We start from the raw sequence: 20,692 nt of genomic DNA on the forward strand, positions 1-20,692 counted from the left end.
AAAGATTCCGATCTCGGAGAAGTACAAACCAGCATCATGGGCTTGGGTATGCAGAGCGAGGGTACCATTACGGAGAGTTCAACGACCCATAAGTCTGCAGCAAACGTTATCTGATCTGGAGTACGCGGCTCGGCTTCAGCATAAAAGCCCCCTGGTTCAATAGCAGCTGTAGAAACCTGAATAGAACATCTACTCTGTTGGAGTCACTTCATAGACTATTTACAACAATGTCGGCCGAACCTAACCCTGTACGAGAGCTGGAAATGCTCCGGGACCTTGTTGTGTCCAGTATCGACGTCGTCAAGGGCGCCGTCCTGGAGCATCAGGATCCTCCACTCACACTTCACGCAGTCGACGAGCATCCCATCCATCGGCGCGACGAAAAGGACGTGCTATATGCCCTCAAGTCCGTCGCTTCAGCTGGACAGATGCTGCGGGCTCTTTGCGGGCCGAATACGTACTTGAACGACTTCACCTATGGATGCCACGACCAGACCTCTCTTCTCGTCGCCTGCCAGGCCGACATCCCCAATCTCCTGGGCGAGGGCCCCTGTCACATTGACGAACTAGCAGCCAAGGCAGGGCTGAATGCTGGAGTTCTGGCGCGGTTCCTGCGCAACCTGTGCAATTCCCACATTTTCGAGGAAGTGGCCCCGAACACCTTTGCCAACAACGCCTTGTCCGTGCGATACCGATCAGAGGCACTGAGAGCCATTGTGGGTCATTGGTATGCTCTAGTCACTACGCAAGTCCGAGTGCCCATTGCTGATTCGCTTGCAGCATCGATGGATGTCGCCCTGCGTCCTGCAAAGTGTGGGATGCGATGACGAGGCCGGAGTACAAGGACGCCACTGAACCGACCAGGGCGCCATTCAACATTGCCTATGACACACCCCTAGACTACTTCAAGTATACGACCACCGTCAGGCCGGAAATGGCCAAGCGGACCCAGAAGGCCATGGGTGGCAAGGCCTTCAATCTCGGAGAGTACCTCAGCCGTAAGTAACCATCAAGGTTTGGGCCGCCCAGTACTAACGGATTAGTGTATCCCTGGGCTCGCGAGAAGGGCGCTCATATCGTCGATGTGGGAGGGGCCATCGGAGCAGCCACTCTGCCAGTCCTGCGGGCGTTCCCAGGGCTCACCCTGACGGTGCAGGATCAGCCAAGTTCGAAGCCAGTTTTCGAGAAGGTGAGTATCCTTCCAGTATCTGGTTCATTGCCAATGATATCTGACGATACAGAACCTCATTGACAACTTTCCCGAGTTTGTGGATGCCGGGACTGCCTCTTTTGCTCCCCTGGACTTCTTCAACGAGGCCCCTGTCAAGGGAGCGCAGATCTACTTCCTCCGACACATTATCCACGACTGGCCTGATGTGGAGGCCGTCCAGGTCCTCAAGTCCTGTGCCTCGGCTATGACACCGCAGAGCAAGCTGCTCATCTGCGAGCACATGGTGAGTCCAACATACCGTGCAGCCGGGGAAAGTGTCCCGCGAGGAGAGAGCCAGCATGACGCCCCCGAGCCGCTGCTGGCGAACTGGGGAGACGCCCCAACCAGCCGGCTAGATCTACAGGTTTACAGCTTCGTCAATGCTAAGCAACGCACGCGAATCGAGTACGAACGCTTGGCGGCGCAAGCGGGGCTGGAGTCGGTCCAGGTCTGGCGCAATCTCGGCGACCTGACGATTGTCGAGTGTCGACTAAGAGAATAGAGAGTGAATTTGGCTAGAGGAAGAGTGTAGCGAGACTGAGAACAATGTGATCTTCGTGTGCTGCGTCATGAGCTCTGACTAGTCGGTGGTCTATGTTGATATTGCCCAGTCAGCTTGGCCATACCGACTCCACGCCTGATTTTTCAAGTTTTTTTTATTATCGGCTTGGAAAGAGGCCCGCCCCACGTAGAACGTCGCGGTGTGGCTGACGGACTGTCAAACGTGTCCACTGGGTCCTGATCATCGGTGGGGGTGCCTTCGGCTTCACTTTAAGTTATCAGATGGAAAATCAGCCACCGACTGGCCAGCAGGTATCCTGGCCGTGCTCGCATTGAATGCTGAATGTAGACATGGGCCGTAAGGCGTCCAGAGGTACCTTTAGCCCTTTTACCAGACCATTTGGAGAGTCTAGAGGTGAATGATGATCGTCGTTCTTCGTATACCAACTTGCAGGTGGGTGGACACGCGGGCCAGAGCAGACGCCCTCGTGGCAAGGACTCGACAAAATCTCCCGTTCGAACCACAGACGGTCGATCCCATTATCAGGTCATACCGTGAGTACTTTGAGTCCCTGCAGAAAGTTGCCTGCCCATGGTGTGAACCCGCAAACGGTAGTTCGTGTTGTCCCGGGGGGCCGGTCCCGGGGTTCGTCATGAATAGTTTGTACAGATCGGCCCTGAAGCTTAGGTTATCGGGTATAATAACCGGAAGGTTTGGAAATATTTACAATGAATTAAAGAGATTGTCAAATTACCTCCATTTCCCACCCACTACGCCGGCAAACATGGCGGACCTGTTGTTTCCCACTTTGCACCAACGCTTGAAAAGTCAGCCCAAGGCACTCTATGCTGCAGTATTGACAGACGTAGCCCGTGCTGCCTCTGACAGCATCGAGGCATTAACAAGTTTTTGCGGTCTGCTTTTCAAATCACCAAATGGCACATCACCCGGCCTCATGGCGTTTGACGCCCACGTTGGAGACACTGGCTGTCACCTCAGGGCAGGGATGTTCCTGGAAGTCTACCGTTTACATAGCAATGCTTCCTCTTCAGAGTGGATCGACCAGACCATCCACCGTCTTCGAAAGACGCAGGAAAAGGCACAGCAGATCTGCGCAGCCCTAACTCAACAGAGCGCACGGCCGCAATCTGTCGGACTCAGTGGGAAGGATCTTCCACTGCCAAAGCTGTTTCGGGCGGTCGACTGGGAAGAGGTATCAGCAGAATCCAGTACTTCATACTCGCTTAAAGATATGGGAGGCAGGCGAAGTTTCGAGGGCGATTCATCAAAGTCTGTGTCCTGGTCATCGACGTCCTCAACACGAAGTCGCTCCACGTCGCCGTCGTCGACAGGATCCGAGATTCCTCTGCCGTTTGAGACCAGGTGGACTCCTGATAATATTGCGGTGTTGGTTCGCCTGGTAGTTTATTCATTTGTGCTCTCAAAGTACAAGTCCTTCTCAAGCGTAGACAACACCGTGATGGCACGGCTGTGTCCAGCGGACACCGCAGAGGCCGGTTATGCCTTGATGGAAGGGTCCTGGGACTTCAGCCATAGTGACTATCGCAAAGCACGCGTGGAACGCTTTTCGCAAGAGCTCCGGGCGCTGCAGGTCTGGATCTCTGATCTGAGCTCCGCCTGGCTGCATAGTGTGGCCATGCGATGCTCTCCGGGAGGGATGGACCGGTAAACCTCACCTTGTTTTCCATATATTCCTGGCTAATGATGTAACAGACTACTAGCACGAACAACTTTAAAGTCGGGCAAAGGGCTGACAGTCACCCCTTGCTTTGTGGGATACCTTCTGCTGAGACATGAGTGGGCGCAGGGTCATTCTCCCATTCTTATGGTTGATCGTTATTTCTGCTCGCGTGGTTGGCATTTCAATGTCTTTATTGCACATTTGAAATCGGAGGACACGTCTGACGAAGGCTTCCAGCGCCCAGTTGAGTGGCATATCCAACCAGTTTCCCCCTCCGAGTTGCTGTCATCCAACTGGCGGTCACAGCCACATACAGTCGCCATGGGGAATAGCATTAGCGGAGGCATTGATGACTATAGGAGACGCCTTGGCGATGCAGAAAGGGAGATTCCTCATGTAGCTGACGGCAGCTGCTGTCTTGAGAATGCTCAGCACGTACGTGATTTCACACATGCCAACCACGACCGCCTGGCTCTGTCATTCTTTGGCGCGCATAAAAGCTATCCCTTCCAGCTCGAGGATCAGGACGAGGCAGAGTTTGTCGGCTCTCACATGGACGATGCCTTTCCTAGAATGCGAAATGCATGGCTTGGAGCTGCGAGCGAGTTGGGTCGACATGGTGGTGGACAGGACAGCCTTCGTGTATTTGGATGGCAGCATGTTTTTGTCGAGTCTCCGGAGAATGTGGCGAGAAAAGTCAAGGAATGGCACCGGAATGGGAATTTGATGCCACTGTCGGCATAGATATGTCATAGCAATTCAATTAGATATCCACCTTTCACTTCGATGTAGCTGTGCCCGACTTCGACCTGATATGTAACCAGCAGGCAGGTATCAGTCTGCAACAGCCAATGAGGGAGCTGGTTTTGTATTACACCCAAATGTATGGACTGATGCCCGATATCTCTCTATATAAACAGGGTATTCACCCAGCCTGTTGCACACCAAGCTACCGAATATGACCTCGCCGTTCTCCATCCCTCCAGAGTCTCGCCGAATCGACCCTACTGCTGCATTGAAACCGGATGGCTCGCAAAATGACAACGACCGCGTGGAAGGAGGACCGACTGCCCTGGCGTTTGCAGAGTGGCGACGCCTGGGCTTGCAACCACCGCATCTCCCGAGTATGCGAGAGTATCGCCTGCAGCGCATTTGTGAGCAGCTGGTTGCTCGCGACCTGGGCGGCATCCTGCTGTTCGATCCGCTGAACATCCGGTATGCGACCGACAGCAGCAACATGCAGCTGTGGACGACCCACAATCCTGCGCGCGCCTGCTTCGTCGCGGCCAGTGGGTATCTGGTGCTGTGGGATTTCCATGGCTGCGACCATCTCACTGCACACCTGCCACTCATTAAAGAAATACGCCAGGGTGCTTCGTTTTTCTACTTTGAAACAGGCAACCGGACCAAGGAGCACGCTGCGCGTTTCGGTGCCCAAGTGGATGAACTGCTACGATCGCATGCCGGCAACAACCGTCGGCTGGGCGTGGACCGCATTGAAATCGCCGGGTTGCGTGCCCTCGATGCTCTGGGAGTGGAAGTCTGTGACGGGCAGGCTGTCACCGAGCACGCGAGGATGATCAAGGGCCCCGACGAGATCCTGGCTATACGATGTGCAGTTGCATCCTGCGAAGCCGCGATTGGCGAGATGAAGCAGGTCCTGCGTGATGGAGCCACAGAGAACGACGTCTGGGCTGCTCTGCATGCTGGGAATATTCGACGAGGCGGAGAATGGATTGAGACTCGCCTTCTTAGTTCTGGACCGCGCACCAACCCTTGGTACCAGGAATGTGGACCGCGCATCATTCGTGATGGAGAGCTGGTGAGCTTCGACACGGACCTCATCGGCGTCTATGGAATGTGCGTGGACATGTCGCGCAGCTGGATCTGCGGCGACCACAAGCCGACAGCAGAGCAGAAACGCTTGTATCGCATCGCCCATGAGCATATCACGACTAACATCGAGATGGTCAAGCCCGGTGTGCGCTTTTCCGAGCTGTCGCGCAACGGGCACCGTCTGCCGGAAAGCTGCCACGCTCAGCGGTATAGCATGATGTTTCACGGTGTAGGCCTATGCGACGAGTACCCGACCATCCGCTATCCAGAGGACCTGGAGTCCTTTGGCTACGATGGAGAGCTGCAAGCGGGCATGGTGCTGTCAGTCGAGGCCTATGTTGGTGAAGTAGGAGGCAAAGATGGCATCAAGCTGGAGAACCAACTGCTGGTGACTGAGACAGGCTACGAGCTCTTGACTCACTATCCATTCGAAGAGAGCTTTCTGCAGGACTGACCTAGTAGAACATGTTCGTACTGATTAACCGCGACACCACGCATTGACGCTGCAATTAGAAGACAGCTCTAGCATTAGTTTAAGTCTCTCAATTTGATTGGAAAGTAGATATAATAACAACGCTAAACAAGGGGAGTACAATATAACAAATATAGGAAAGAAACTGCAGACAACATAAAAATATCCAAAAGAACAACTCATTACAATCATAACGCCTTCATCTATCTCTCTAAAGACCGTACCAACCCTTCAATCTCGTATGCAACGCCGTCGATGAATGTGCGAGTCTCCGACTCACTCATCAACCCTCCCTCGACGCGGACTCCAAATCCGATTGTCTGCGTTCGAGGGTCAGGGCCGATGTCTATGAAAATGTTCTGGCCTGGTAGGTAAGTTGTATCCAATGCATCAACACTGGTCTTCTCGGTGGCGAGCCTTGCTGGCGCGGTAGAGAGGATAAAGTCTGTTGGGACGCCAATTGGAACTGGCTCGAATAAGGTCGCGCTGGCTGACTGAGGTGCAGGCTGCCCAGTCCAAAGAAGATTAACCCAGGCATTGAATAGTACTGGGGTTGCTGGGTTCTTATGTGCCCAGTTGGTTAATATATCTCGCAGCGAGGTCTGTTCATAGGGAATGAGGTCCGCTAGGGACCCTTGGATTGACCGCACTGCATTGACAGTGTCCGAGGCCAATGGTCTATCAGTGGACAATACATCGCGAGCAGTGAAAGGGGTGACGTTTAAGCAGGGCCCGGCTAGACCTTCAATTCCAGAAAAAGCTGCTGAGCGACCGCTTTGATACAGGCCAAATGTCGGGCTGGGGACCTGGGCCAGACGGGCTAGGACACGAGAGACAGCAAGGAGGGTCACGCTTTGAAGACTGACACCTGCAGCCTGGCAGGTCCTTTCGAGATATGGAAGATTCGGAATCTTCTCCCACGATCCCACGAATAACTGGCTAGTGCGGTGGGAGGATCCTGTGCCGTTTGTATGTGTGCCATTGGTATAAGATGAGCCAAGGAGGGTCGGGGAACTTTCACCAATAACTGAATCCCAGTAGCTATCCTGGTCGAGAACCTTTGCTGACTGGGTGGTGAAATTTACAAAGGAGGCAAACTCAGGGCCCGACTCGGACGAGACACCAAGGTAGATGTCTGCCAGCTGTTGCACAATCATCGGCATGGACCAAGCATCGTAGGCAGCATGGTTCACAAGCAAGAGGAATCCATCCCGGTCAGCTGCCTTGATAAGACGCAGCCGAACTGGGGGAGAATGCAGAGTCGATGGGCGAATTGATTCAATCTTGGCCCAAGTCTGAGCAGCTTCAACAAGACATTCAGAGCTTGAGATGACCTCGAACGTGTCATCGTGAGATGCCGTCTTGAGAACAACCTGGACTGCTCGTGATGGAGACACTGCAGCGAAGCATGTTCGAAGAATACTGTTTTGCTGACGCAGTTGTGTCCAGGCATTCTGCATTCGGTCAATATCGATGCGCTGGGAACAGGCGTACGGCCACGCAGGCTCAAAGAGCGTCCGTCTGGATTTGAGCCAGGAGGCCAAGTGGTACATCTGTCCGTTCAGACAAGGGAGGATCTGCTCTACTTCCTCTGCGGATCGCTGTATCTGCTCGAGAACCCTGGGTCGGATTTGATCCATATCAGGGATAAGAGGCCTCTGCAAGGAATCCTGCTTTTTAATGCTAAGCTGCAGTCGTGAAGAAATACCACGAACTGTACTCCCTTGGAGGACGTCCGCGACGCCTGCAGCTAATCCTTGCAGGCGAAGCTCTGAGGCAACACGGATGGCGGAAACCGAGTCCAGACCGATGCTGAAAATGCTTGAATTGGGCTGGAGGGCGTCGATGGGCACCCCTGAGATTTCGGATAGCACTTTACGAACAATTGGTTCGTGACTGGGCTCCTCAGAGTCGACCACTGCCTCTTTGGCGGCACTAGCAGTAGGACTGGGCAAGTGATCGAAACAATCAGGATAGGCTGTCACAGAGCGCGAAGGCTGGATTATTGTGTCGGAGAATGCCAGACTGAAAGCTTTTAGGGTATCGTCGAGGTTGCGCTGGGAGAGGAATTGTCCCTGGCATGAAGCACGCACCACAATACCGTCATCTCCATGGTCGACTTCAACGTTCAGCTTGTACTGCGCCTGGCCATCCAGTGCTTCAGCACTGTTGAAGGGCGTCCATAGCGAGTTCGGTTCAGACAGACTACCTGGGCCTTCGGCACTCTTTTGGAATACGAACAGTGTATCAAATACAGATGCAGTATCAAGCTGGCGTGCTTCTCTCAGTCTGGTTTGGATTGTGCGCAAGGATGCATGCTGGAAGTCCTGAGAGTCGGCAGAGAATCTCTGCAGTCGCTGCAGCATCTCTCGGTTTGTGGTGAGTTTGGAACCAAGGTCAATTCGTTGCGCAACTGTATTGAAGAGAGGGCCAATTGTCTGGTCTTCATCGAGGGCATCTCCAGACCGTCTTGCAAGGACATGGCCAAACACAACGTCTCTCTGGCCAGTCAGCTTAGCAATAACCTTTGCGTAGGACAGAAGTGCTGCTGTCTGGACAGTCACCTCTAGCGCCTGACAAGCGTTGGCTATGGAAGAGATATCAAGCTCAACTCGCGCCTCGGAAAAGAACATGTGTGGAGACGAATCTGACTCAGGAAGAGGTGGCACTTCTGTGACTTTGTATCCCTGGAGGGACTCTGTCCAGAAAGTGCATGCTTCCTCCTGGCCTTGCGAGATACGGTGGGCGCTGTCTGCGAATCGAGAGCGTCTGGGTAGAGGAAGTCCCTGATGTGCAAGCATCAAGTCTTCGAAGATGAAACGGAGAGAGGTTCCATCGTACAGTGAATGATGCGTTACGAGGGCGAAGAAACGCTCACTGGAGCGGTGGATTATGGCTGCTCGAAGAGGCGGAATGGAGAATGCACTCTCTTCATCCAGGCGCAGAACATCCAGGGCTGTGGCATCAACATCGCCGTCTGCAGATATTGAGGATTCCTGCCACTCAGGGCAGTACTGAGAGTGAACAGCACCAACCCATTGACCTCCAAGCTCTTGGATAAAATGGAACGATGTCCGAAGAATATCATTGGCATCGATAACCTTTTGAAGTGCAGATGCCAGAGTATCGACGTTGCAAGTCTCTGACAGCTTTACAATATGCGGGTGGACATATACAGCGCCCGAGAGACCCAGGGTCTGCGTAATCATCGATGATTGCAATGGCGTGCACTTGAAGATACCTTCAATCGTGTCCTGTGAATTCAAGAGTCGCGCATGAGATGCGTATGCTGAAATATCAAGTATCTCTGACTTTTTGGCTGGTTCAGCAGCATGTGGTACTGAATTGGTCTTCTCGAGGACGTTCTGTGCCAGTGCACCCACGCAGGAATAGCGCATTATATCTCTGGATGAAACGGGGACTCCATCTGTACGAAGTCGCTTGGACAGCTGGATGGCAGTGACTGAATCAACGCCGAGTCGAAGGAAGGACGTGCCCTTGAGGACGACGTCGATTCCCAGGCCACAGAAATCTGCGACAATTTGCCGAATGGACTGCTCTAGCTGTGACCAGGCATTATCGTTCCAAACCTTTTCTTCTGGTTTATTGGTCTGAATGGAAGTCTGCGAGAGGTTGAAAGACTCCAGAGACAGGGACTCTCCGTTGATAATAGTGGAAAGGACGACATCCATCTTCTCTACCAGGTTGTCGACACGGGAACGCGATCCAAAGGCGGAAGTGAAGCCACAATGAAGATGAAGCTGGTCTTGAGCCTCGTCTGCTTCTACCTCCAAGGCAAGGGGATACTCCATCGGCATATCACTGGCAAGTTCCTCCCACGGAGCGTTGACCGGGGGCTGGGTTGTCTTGACAAAAGAGAAGAGGCAATCGAACACGGGTTTCCCAGAATTGACCCATTGTTGGATGTATCGTAGAGACGTATGCTGATACTCTAAAGAATTGGCGCTCGTCCTCTGGGCATATGCAATCACCTCTTCGACAGTATTGAGACCCTTGGTGTTGAGTCTGGCGGGGATGGTGGTGATGCAGGGAAGCAGGACGGACTCGGCGCCAGGGACAGAAACAGAACGACCAGAGAGGACGAGGCCATAGGTAATGTCAGAGGAATTGATAGAGTCTGCAAGCAGAAGAGCAAAGATGGATTGCATCAGAGAAGGCACTGTGGTGCGCAGGTTGGCTGCGTAGCGCTTAATGTCGGACAGGGCTGAGATAGAAGTGCGGTCAATAGTGACTGGTTCTCCTACATCAGACGTATCATTCCGGAACAGGGTCGGTGAACAGCCTGATAGTTCCTCTTCCCAGTGGGATTTGGATTTGTCGAGGCTCTGCGAGTGAACATGCTGGATGAACGCAGACGGCGAGCCCCGTTCTGGGGGCGAGACACCGGCGTAGTGTTTGGCAACGTCGTCCAGCAACATTCCGAAGGACTCGCCATCGTAGAGACTGTGATGCATGGACACAAGCAGTAGCAGCGGCTGGCCACTCTGGGACGAGGCAACATTGAATCGAACAGGGGGCGTTGTGCTGATATTCTGGATGATGTTGCGGGCAATGCTGCGATATTGACTGATAAAGCTCCCTTTGGCTTGCTCGATACCATCGAATCTCTGCTGAGCCCATTCAAGAGTGCTCCCTTCTGCTGGGAAAACAATCTGCACAATCTCGGAGTCGAGGGCAGCAAACGCAGTCCTTAGGATCTCGTTATTTGCGGCAGCAACACTCCATGCAGACTGCAGCAGGTCTGGCTGCACATCTTCCTTCAACTTCAGCAGGACATGATTGACGTAGAGATCTTCATCGTCGTTATTCATAGATCGTGCCACCAGGCCCTCCTGGAGTGGAAGGCAGGGCCTGACTGATACTTGAGTATTCACGGCCTCAGGATGCATCTCGATGAATTTGGATTTCAGGCTGTTGAGTCTCTGCTCCCAGTCTTTGTCGGCGGTCTGAGCAGAAATATTGTCGTCTCTCTTTGGTAGCAGAGCAAGCTGTTCAACAACCGGGCTGTTCATGATTGCTGCCACGGACGCATCATAGCCAGCTGCACGAAGTCGTACAGAAAGGCCAATCACTCCCAGACTATCAATCCCAATCTCGAATATGTTTGTATGCGGTTTGATCAGCGAACCGTCGATGGTGCCGATTCTGGCAATCTCTTCTATAATTCTCTCCTCCTCCGCGGTCAAGGCACGATCAACAACAGGGGCATCAGAAGCGGAGACCAGGCTGTTCCCACGAAGAACCTCGTCCAGCGAGAGAGTGCCGAAGATACGACGCAGCTCCTTGGAATCAGCCTTGCCAGATAGTCGCGCCAGGGGAATGTTTGTGATAGGAAGGACGATTTCTGGCACCATGTAGACAGGCAGCCTCTTCTCACAGGCGCGTCGGAGATCATTTGCTAGAGTTGCAATGTCTGGATAGATGATGGCCAACTCAGCGCCCTTATTACGCACGGAGCGAGCAATAAATGAGACCAGCTGGCTTCGAGCAAGGGCTGGGTGCTTGACGATCATGCTCACAACATCCACTGCCACCGGTGAAGAAGCACGAACAACCTCAGAAACCTCGCCCAGCTCCAGCCGTTGCCCTCGTATCTTGGTCTGATCGTCACTGCGTCCGAAGTACTCAATGCTGCCGTCGGCCATCATGCGTCCCATATCGCCAGTGCGGTACATGTGCTCTCCATTTGGCCCTGTTACAAAGCCCTTTGCATCGGGCCTGTCCATATACCCCTTGGCCACAATGCTGCCTGTGAAGCAAAGCTCGCCAACCTGGCCCCGCAGGGCATGATGCAGACTATCTGGGACCAAGACATGGCACGTACAGGCGGATAAAGGGGTCCCGATATTCCTCATATTTGTATCCTCGTTGACGTGGGCAAAGGTACATCCGATGGTGACTTCTGTCGGACCATATGCATTCACAAGGGACACCCCAGTGTCGGCCACCCAGGTGTCCAACACTCTCTGTGAGATCTTTTCTCCTCCGACACTGATATACCTGAGCTTGGGAACGTCAGACGGGAGGATATTCATCTGGTCGAGGACGGATGGGACAAAGCTGGCGTGAGTGATGTCCCACTGTACCAATGCCCCCTGGAGGTCGTCCAGCAGCAATGTCCGATCAGCAGCGCAGGTGGCCATACCAAAGCACCACGGCCCGAACATCTCAGCGATGTGAGGATCGAATGCCCTGTTCGCAAGGGCAAGGAAACGACCTCGTCCTCCCAGGGAAAGAGTGTCTGGGGCTATGCGCATGACAAGCTCCGACCAGGATTGCAGGAAAGAAGACAGGTTTCCGCGAGTTACTACCACGCCCTTTGGTTTTCCAGTCGAGCCAGACGTGAAGAGCACATAGGCTGGGTCGTTTAACTCTGCAGGATCGCTTTGATCCTCTGAGGGCATCTGAGATAGGATATCCTGGAACGACTGGTCATCAAAGCGGATCGCCTCGCACGTCTGGGGGATGTTCGCGAATGTGTGATACAGCGATGATTCGGTGAATACTATAGGGCTATTTCCATCTTCTATCATGACGAACTTTCTGTCTTCTGGTAGACCCTCGTCAATGGGCATGTATGCATTGCCGGACTTGAAGATACCGAGGGTAATGGGATATAGCAGGAGACTGGGAGTGCCACAGACAGCTATCAGTCTATTCTGGAACCCACGAGAAGCCAGATAAGCCGCGACCTTGTTTGCTTCGGAATCCAATCTGGCATATGACATGGAGTCCTTGACAACCCCCTTGTCGGTGATGGAGGTTGCAACTTCCACCGCAGGCCAATCTGGGTTCGTCTTCGCATTGGCCTCAAGCCAGTAGGCTGGACTCCATGATACCGATTCCTTCACGGCAGGGCTTGGGTCCGGGCCCGATATGGACAACAGGTCGGTGGGCAGGAAGCGAGAGATTTCATGCACTGGCTCGTCTGGATGGGCAAGCATGGCACTCACTACCGCATCGATATGACGGCCGAAGAGATTCAAGTGAGTCGCGCTCATAATTGTTGATAGACAAGATACGATGATGGTTAACGTCCCATCAGTCTCTTCGGAGGCATTCAGGGCGAATGAATGCTCGACATTCAAGCCCAGCTCGTCCTCCCTTTCTTCCCAGATAGCAGTTCGAGACGACGAGCCGCCTTCGGAGCTTGGATGGAAAGTAAAGACAGCAGGATAGACAGATTGACCTGGTGCTCTCTTCAAGGCCTTTCTAATCTCCCGGGGATGGACATGGCGATGCGTCCAAGAGCGTTCATAGGTGCGGCCCTGCTCGTCAAACAGTTCCCTCACTGTCCCTTTGGCATGGAAGGGCACCGGCACAATTGAAATGAAAGGGCCGATGACTTCTGCCATCTCGGCATCTAGGACACGGTCAGACAGTGTCTCGGCAAAGACAGTTGCAGTGTCTCCCAGGTGTGCCAGCAGGACAATCCCCCAGGCGGCACGAAGGACTGATGCCACTGAGGCCACCCCGAGACCGGCTGCCTTTGTTCGTAGAGCAGATGCAGACTCTGACAGGGAAATCGATTCCGATATGAAACTGCGCTTAGGCACGATGCCGTTGCGCACCCTCTTGCCTGTCAGCTCAGCCCAAGCCGGAGGACCCGCATTTGCGAATGGCTCCAGTTCAGCCCGCCAGAAGTCACTCGTTTCCTGCTTTTGCGTAGGAGTTGGAAGGGCTAGCGACAGGGCCTGTTGCAGCGACGGTCGCGTAGGCGCCGAAGACTGGTAGGCACTGTAAACGTCGTTCTTGATGAAGTCGAGCGAGGGACCGTCGTGGATGCTGTGGTGGAGAGTGAGAACCAGGACCTGTTCGTCTTCCTTTGCGAGCACTGTAATTGCCCATGGAGGCTGTATGAAATAGCTGTTTTGGTGCTTGGCCATGATGTCGTTGACCCTGTCCTCCAGCACAGATCTGTAGCTAGCTTGTGTGCATTCCGTGTATGCCCAGTCGATGTCATGCTGGTTATAGAGCACCTGGAGCAAGTCGTGCTTGGACGAGCCCTCTACAGCTTGCTCCTCTAGCGCAGCGATAGAGACAAACCCTGTTCGAAGAGCGGCATTGCTCTGGCATACCGCATGCCAGGCTTCCTTGAGGCGGTTGAGGTCGACTGAAGGGTCCAGGGCAAAGAAATGGCTGCTCCAGTACATGGCGACATTGCTCATTGTTTCACTCAGCGTGCCCTCTTGGATTGCCGTTGCTGGTGCTACCTGGAAGTCTCCAGTGACAGCGCTGGCCACCGCATCATGCCACTGACTGTTGAACGCTTCCAAGTCATATCTCTCCTGGTCCTGCTCCGGAGCAAGCTCGACTCTGTTGACGAGATCCGCAACTGTCCGACACTGAAGAACGTCTTGAACGGAGATCTTATCGCCGTTCTCGTTCAGGCGTGAGGCAAGTCTTATCGCCCGTATAGAATCAATCCCCAGCGTTGCAAGTCGACTTGCTCCGGTGATCAGCGACTGCTTGACATTTGCAAACGCTGAGACTGTGGAAGTTATACGTCCATTTAGCGGAGTGCTGGAACTGTCAGAGATGCTTTGTAATGAGCCGTCACTGCTCAGTCCCAGTGCCTGGTCCCAGCTGTCAATGTCCAGTCCAACATATATAGCCTGTAGGGCGCGACGGTCGGTTTTGCCGGACTGTGTTCTGGGGATAGAAGAAATGACAATGCAGCACGACGGGATCATATGAGGAGGGAGCGAAGATGATGCTGCCTTCAGTGCTGCAGAGGCTATGGAAGCTCCAAGCTCATCAACGATGGCTTCACCACTATGGTCGATACCGACGACTGCTTGAGGCGCTGATAAAAATGAGACCACCACGTTAGTAGGTCTGTCGGGCCTGTTCAGAACCAGGGTCTCCACGGTGTCTATCAGGGGATGCGAGTCTGCCAGGGTATAACTGATCTCGCTCAGTTCCACTCGAATACCGCCCAACTTGACGATGTCGTCCACCCGATGCAGGTACTCGAGGGAGCCGTCTGATAGCATTCGAACAAGATCTCCTGTATAGTAGAGTATCTGCGAGACATTCTCGTTCCAGCGATATTTGGCCTTTGTGATCTCTTCCTGCGCGAGATATCCAGGCGATAGTTGTGGTCCACCGAGTGCCAGCTCACCCACAGCGTGCTTCATCAGCAACTTCTCTCCCTTGGTAACGAAAACAGACACGGTATCAAGCGGCCACCCGATATTGGCACTCTTAACACTGCTGTGTTCATTCCCAAATTCTCGCACTGTGGATACAATTGTCGCTTCAGCCGGCCCATAGGTATTGAACGCCCGCATATCCGTCCCCCAGTCATCGGCAACGGGTTGAGGGAGCTTCTCGCCAATCATGGTAATGACTTGCAGGGTCTTACACGCACTCCGCCGGATTCCTGCTGCAAATGCGGGTGTTAAATGTACATGCGTTGCTTTGGTCTCGTTTGCAAGCTGTGGGAATGAGCCCAGCATGATCTCTCGTGATGCAGATATCAAGGTACCGCCGGAGCTCCACGTGTAAAATATATCTTGTATCGAGACATCGAATATGGAATCCGATAGCTGCAGCGTGCGAGGTGTTCCGCTGGCACCAAGGGGAATCGTCTTCATCAGCGACGCTATACTGGCCACTCCCGCAGAATGGGTAATGGGCACACCCTTGGGTGCTCCAGTCGTCCCACTGGTCCAAATAAGATAGGCCATGTTCGAAGACTTGGTTTCATGGGCCATTAGAGGCTGATGATCGGGGAGAAGCGACAATGACTGGTTGGTGAATGGGCTAACATTCAATGGCTGGCATCCATCGGGCAACAACTCTGCTGCGTCAATGGTGTCCTCGCTGGAGACCAAGAGCACTCGCGATCCAGTGCGTGCAATAAGATTGCTCCGTCTTTGCGGTGGAGAGGACACGTCGATGGGACACCAAGCGCAGCCAGCCTTCAGAATTGCAAGAATCGCTACATATAAGGCTGGGCTCTTCTGGATGCATATAGGGACCACAGAGCCTGGACAAAGCTCGTAGTGTCCGGAATGTAGCTGTGCAGCCAGAGCCTGGGCCCTTGAATTCAGTTCCCGATAGGTCCAGGAAATATTTGCAGTGTTGGCCTCATCTGCCAGAGCTCTCTTGAATATCAACGCAAGTGCATCAGGGTTGAACTCGACGTGTTGTTCGAATGCACTGTGGAGGAGCATGCTGTCAAACACCATGGAAGATGGAGGTGCAGCTAGATCCAGGCCAGACTTTAGTCGTCCATCGTCAATCGCAGAAGTCTCCAAGAAATTATCGCCAGGACTGTTGAGTATAGACGCAATAATGGAGTCCATTTCTGCAAGCATCATCTCCGCCGCAGCGCGGTCCATCACCTTCTCGCTAAATGTAGCGCGCAGTGTCAATGTTGAATTCTCTCCAGGCCATACCTCAATCATGACTGCAAAATCATTGACCATGGCTGGATGGTGAATGGACTGCCAGATAGCAGGAGACGTGCCTTTGGCACTGAAATCCTGGTACGCCAGCAGCGTGTCATATGGAAGCCGGCCCTCTGCGGTCACCACCGACCCTAATCGAGGCTGCAGATAGGTCATGGCGTCTGTATTCAATGATGCGAGATGCTTTGCTACTGAGCGGCTGTCAAAGTTCTCTCCGCCTTTGGGTACTTTGTGAAGGTTAAGTCGAATGGGAACGGTAGTGAATGTCGGCCCTATGCAGACTTCGGACTTCTCGTCCAGTCGTCCAGATACCACGCTGCCGAAAACGACATCATGGCCATTCGCCCCAGTGTAGGCAAGAAGGATGGAGCTCCAGGCTGCCTGGACAACAGACAATGGTGTTGTAGCCATCATCTTGGAGCCCTGCTTCAATTGATCATAACCGACTTGGGAACACACTTCGACGGCATGAGTGGCGGGCGACGCAGGCGGCCGTGTGGAGGAAAGGGAAGGAAAGTCAACAGGAACGTATCCCTCAAGCTGCCTGTTCCAGAACTCAGCAGTCGACGCATGATCCGCCATGAAATGGTGGTCGACAATGTGGTCCAGGGATGTACGTGGCAGGGAGTCCTGGCCTGTATAGACCGCTGACACGTCGTCCAGCAGAAGCTGCAGAGATCCACCGTCGAAGATCCCGTGGAACATGCTAAGAATGAGGCACACCTGGTCTTCGAGATATACCAGCGACAGCTGCCAAGGATGCCGTTGGATGTCAATATTTCTCTCGGCGGTGCGAAGAGCCAACTCGGTCTTTTCATCTGCTTGAGTGTCGCCCTTTACAGCTGCATAGATATTCCATCCAGGATGACGAGAGGCTTTGGAATCCAGAATACACTGGGCAAAAGGAGCAAGGTCATCATCGAGCCAGCAAAAGACGGTCCTGAATGAATCGTAACTTTGAATGACTGTATCCCACGCCTGCTTCAAACGATCCAAGCCCGCCTCTGGTTTCAGGGACATTACAGAGTGATAGATATACGAACGAGTAGTGGGGGTCGATGCTGCTGAGCTGCGCAAGTAACTTGCCAGCATCCCAGACTGTGTTGCTGTCGTAGGCAAGACTTTTTCAATATCTGCTTCGCCGAGCTGGAGTCGCCCAGCACAGGTTGTAATATTGCGATCAGAAAACAGATTCAGCTCTTGCCTCGGAGTTTCCTCCGTCTTGGCCAGATGATTCTTGTGTTCTTCCCTGAGCTCTGTGGACTCTATACTCTGCACAGCAAGCGCCACCAAAGCGACGGGGGTCTGGGCACGAAGAACACCAGCCACGCCGAGGTCATGGATTGAATTATCCCTGAGCTTTTGCAGCAGCTTCATTGCCCCGAGACTGTCGAGACCAAGGGCATGCAAGCTCGCGCCAGGCTGAATCGCCGACGCCTTCTCACCAACAGCCTGGGCCAAAGCCTCTACGACGATCGAGCGGACCTCATTGTTACTCGAATCCCACTCCTGCCCATCGCCAACTGCAGCGGACATGTCGGACTGGTATATATCCAGGTTGTCATTGCCTCGCAACAGCAAGCTCCCAATGGCCTTGCGATCAGTCTTCCCAGACGTGAGTCTAGGGAGCTTTGGGAGGAAGAGGTATGCCGATGGGCGCATATACGAAATCAAATGGTGGTTTACGGTCTGACAGCAGCGGTCGACAAGGTCTCTCTTGTCTGCATCGGTCTGGCCAGCAGACACAATACAGGCGACGACTCGCTCGCTGCCAATTTCCTCTTGGTCCCGCTTGACAACTACGGTGACCACCTCGGCCACCCCATCCACCGTGGCCAAGAGCGACTCAATCTCTCCCAGTTCAACCCGGCGGCCGCTCAGTTTCGCTTGGTCTGATAGTATACGTCCTAGGAAGTCGATGAGAAGCTCACCCGACTGTCCCCATACGACTCTGGCCATGTCGCCAGTCCGGTAGATTCTACCAAATTCAGGGCTGTCGACGAATGCCTTCGCAGTCTCTGCCTCCCGATTCAAGTATCCCCTGCTGACTTGGGGACCGGCAAGCGCAAGCTCACCCACGCATCCGACAGGGACTGGACTAGGACTATCGCTATTGGGGTCTATGACTAGCATGGAACAAGTAGGAAGAGGCCCACCGATGATGGAACCACGAATGCCATTTTCCACAGGACCCAGGAAAGTGCAGTTAATTGCACCTTCGGTAGGCCCGTACGTGTTGATCAGCGTAAAGTCCCGAGCAAACTTGTCGATTACAGTCTGGCTCAGTGCCTCGCCCATTGTCCACAGATGTTTCAATGTCAGGAGCTCGGAGGGGCGTATCAGCCCAGCCAGACTGGGTGTAGCCATCATAATGGTAGCTTTGACTTCGTTGAGGGCGCCCTCGAGGTCTGTCAACATCAACGCTCGAGAGGCTGAACAGAGCGTTCCACCGCTGCTTAGTGTAACGAAGATTTCCATCAACGATGGGTCGAAAGTTGGATTCGCGAACTGGAACCAGCGAAAGCCGTCCGAGGTTCTTGATGGGAGAGGGATGCTCGAGGCATGGGACTCTATGGAACATGACACTGCCTTATGTGTGACCTGCACACCCTTAGGCTTACCAGTCGAGCCGCTCGTGTACATCAGGTAAGCTAGGTCATTGTCGGTGATAGTCGGCGGTTGGAAGTTGATCTCCAGTAATTCTTCCACATTCGACTTATCAGTTCTAGATAGGTCCCTCCACCCTGAAACCGCTGTAACATCAATCCATGCGGGTTCAGGTTGTTCTGATACCCAAGGTCCAGACGAAGGCTCGTCGCCAACACCCAGTATCACGGGCGAGGTCAAATCACGGAGGATTTCAGCGGTACGACTGGCCGGGGCATCCAATGGAATTGGACAGAATGCAAAACCGGCTTTTAACACAGCGAGATACGAAATGTACAGTTCGACTGAGGTGGATATGTAGATAGGAATGATAAACTGGCTGTGAGCGGGACCAGCGCTGTTAGAAATCCTTTCGTGTATATGGGCAGCCAGTCTGGTTGCTGCTGTGTTTAATGCACCATACGTCAGGGTGTGGTGCTCGGCAGGTCGGTTTGAATCTCCGAGGGTGGAAACGAAATCAATGGCCTGGGTATGTGGTGCTTGCTCAGCCCAAGCACCAAAGGCTGAATGAAGAAGAAATGGTCCATGAGAGCGGCCATTGAATGGTTGGCTCTGTGAGGGAGGCTTCCCAAGCGAGGGCCAATTTAGCTCGGAAAGTTCTGGGGAGTGTTTGCTATTGTTGATATTTGGGAGCTGCAGGCTGGCGACTGAGCGCGTCAAGTGTGATGTAATCGTCTTCAGTAGTTGTGGGATCGCATGGGAAGGGACGAGGTGTGATGGATATACCACGCTGATCTGCAGCTTGCATGTTTCGGGGCTCGATCTAACGTTCAAAGTGAAGAGCTATTTGGGACTTAGAATGGTTCTATGCAGAGAGATTGGCGGGGTTATCTACTGACGTCTTCGTGGTCTGAGAAGAGGGTCTGCTCGGTGCCAGCCAGCTGAGCCAGGTTCAAATGAAACTGGACCTCGTCCTTGTTGTAGTCGTCGTAGTTTTGCTCTTGAATGTCAAACCGCGCTGCCTTGTCTGGTTCCTGCCTTGTCTTCCTGGTCGCAAGAACGATCACCCTCGCTGGGTCTTGCAGCCCTGCAACGGAGCTGCACGGATCTCGCACAAAAGCGATCTTTTCCTGGCCCGTCAACTGAGCGACAAACCCCGCATATGCCTGAAGAAACTCTCCGGCCGGCGGGTCAGTAGGGCCACAATCAAGCTCGATCGCCTCTGACGAGACTCGAGATGTGCGTGATTGCCCAACCGCATACCGGTTGAAGATATTCAGGCAGGGGACCTGCGTCGTGGGCAGAGGTGGGGGTTCCTCCAAGGACTCGAAGATAGCCATTTGTAAAAGACTCAGAGTGGGATTGAGACTCGAAGAATGAACGAACGCCGCCACACCGCTAGCCGGCAGAGAAAGAGCGAACAGGTTATATAATTGGGCTTTAGGTCTACGGCCGTCGGGGGGAGCCCGTGGGTGAGACAATAAGTACCCCAAATACTAGCATTGTGGTGAACGTTACAATGACGGCCTCGGCCGACGGACTCCCACTCCTGGCGGAGGTCGAGCTGATACGGGATGCGCGCAAACAGGCCTGCGATGATGCAGGGCGGCCATGGTATTATGCGATGGCCTTGTTTTGCTCCCCACATGGGCAGGCATGGCGCCGTGGCGTGGGAGAACAGCCGATATCGGGTCGCAGGCAGTGGGTTCACCCTGAGTTTTTGCTCGCATGTGAACCAGCAGCGTGGGCGACAATCAAAATGAAAAAAAATCAAAATTCGGCAGTAATCAATCAGATAAGATTAGGCGGCCCCGCCACGGAAGGCGCCCCCGCGCAGCCGCCCGTGATTGGGCAGGCGACGCCCCGTGCCTAACCATATAGGGCTTGGCGAGAAGGGTCCAGAAGCAGCAGAACCACAACGATC

The 20,692-nt window shown here is 53.6% G+C and overlaps 4 protein-coding genes across 4 annotated transcripts; 3 read left to right on the forward strand and 1 right to left on the reverse strand.

Moving 5' to 3' along the window:
- Window positions 1–98: 98 nt before the first annotated feature.
- On the forward strand, window positions 99–1,712 carry ASPVEDRAFT_148607 (uncharacterized protein; the record flags this gene model as incomplete). Its single annotated transcript, XM_040808168.1, has 4 exons — window positions 99–727; window positions 781–998; window positions 1,044–1,189; window positions 1,242–1,712. The coding sequence occupies exons 1-4, from the start codon at window positions 228–230 to the stop codon at window positions 1,710–1,712; spliced, it is 1,335 nt and encodes a 444-aa protein (XP_040665304.1). The 5' UTR covers window positions 99–227.
- Window positions 1,713–2,496: 784 nt separating this feature from the next.
- Window positions 2,497–4,158, forward strand: ASPVEDRAFT_81156 (uncharacterized protein; the record flags this gene model as incomplete). The annotated part of the gene is made up of 2 exons (XM_040816989.1): window positions 2,497–3,398; window positions 3,447–4,158. 2 exons carry the CDS (start codon window positions 2,497–2,499, stop codon window positions 4,156–4,158), a joined length of 1,614 nt encoding a protein of 537 aa, XP_040665305.1.
- Window positions 4,159–4,215: 57 nt separating this feature from the next.
- On the forward strand, window positions 4,216–6,005 carry ASPVEDRAFT_38954 (M24 family metallopeptidase). Its single transcript, XM_040811803.1, has one exon. The coding sequence runs from the start codon at window positions 4,373–4,375 to the stop codon at window positions 5,702–5,704; it is 1,332 nt and encodes a 443-aa protein (XP_040665306.1). The 5' UTR covers window positions 4,216–4,372; the 3' UTR covers window positions 5,705–6,005.
- Window positions 5,926–20,108, reverse strand: ASPVEDRAFT_125172 (uncharacterized protein; the record flags this gene model as incomplete). Its single annotated transcript, XM_040806248.1, has 2 exons — window positions 5,926–19,611; window positions 19,668–20,108. 2 exons carry the CDS (start codon window positions 20,106–20,108, stop codon window positions 5,926–5,928), a joined length of 14,127 nt encoding a protein of 4,708 aa, XP_040665307.1.
- Window positions 20,109–20,692: the final 584 nt, after the last annotated feature.

This window comes from Aspergillus versicolor (assembly GCF_001890125.1).
Source record: "Aspergillus versicolor CBS 583.65 unplaced genomic scaffold ASPVEscaffold_2, whole genome shotgun sequence".
In the NCBI taxonomy this organism is placed as follows: domain Eukaryota; kingdom Fungi; phylum Ascomycota; class Eurotiomycetes; order Eurotiales; family Aspergillaceae; genus Aspergillus; species Aspergillus versicolor.

Bases quoted from the DNA above. Each gene is read 5' to 3' on its own strand.
- ASPVEDRAFT_38954 (XM_040811803.1), top strand. From the start codon at position 4,373: ATGACCTCGCCGTTCTCCATCCCTCCAGAGTCTCGCCGAATCGACCCT.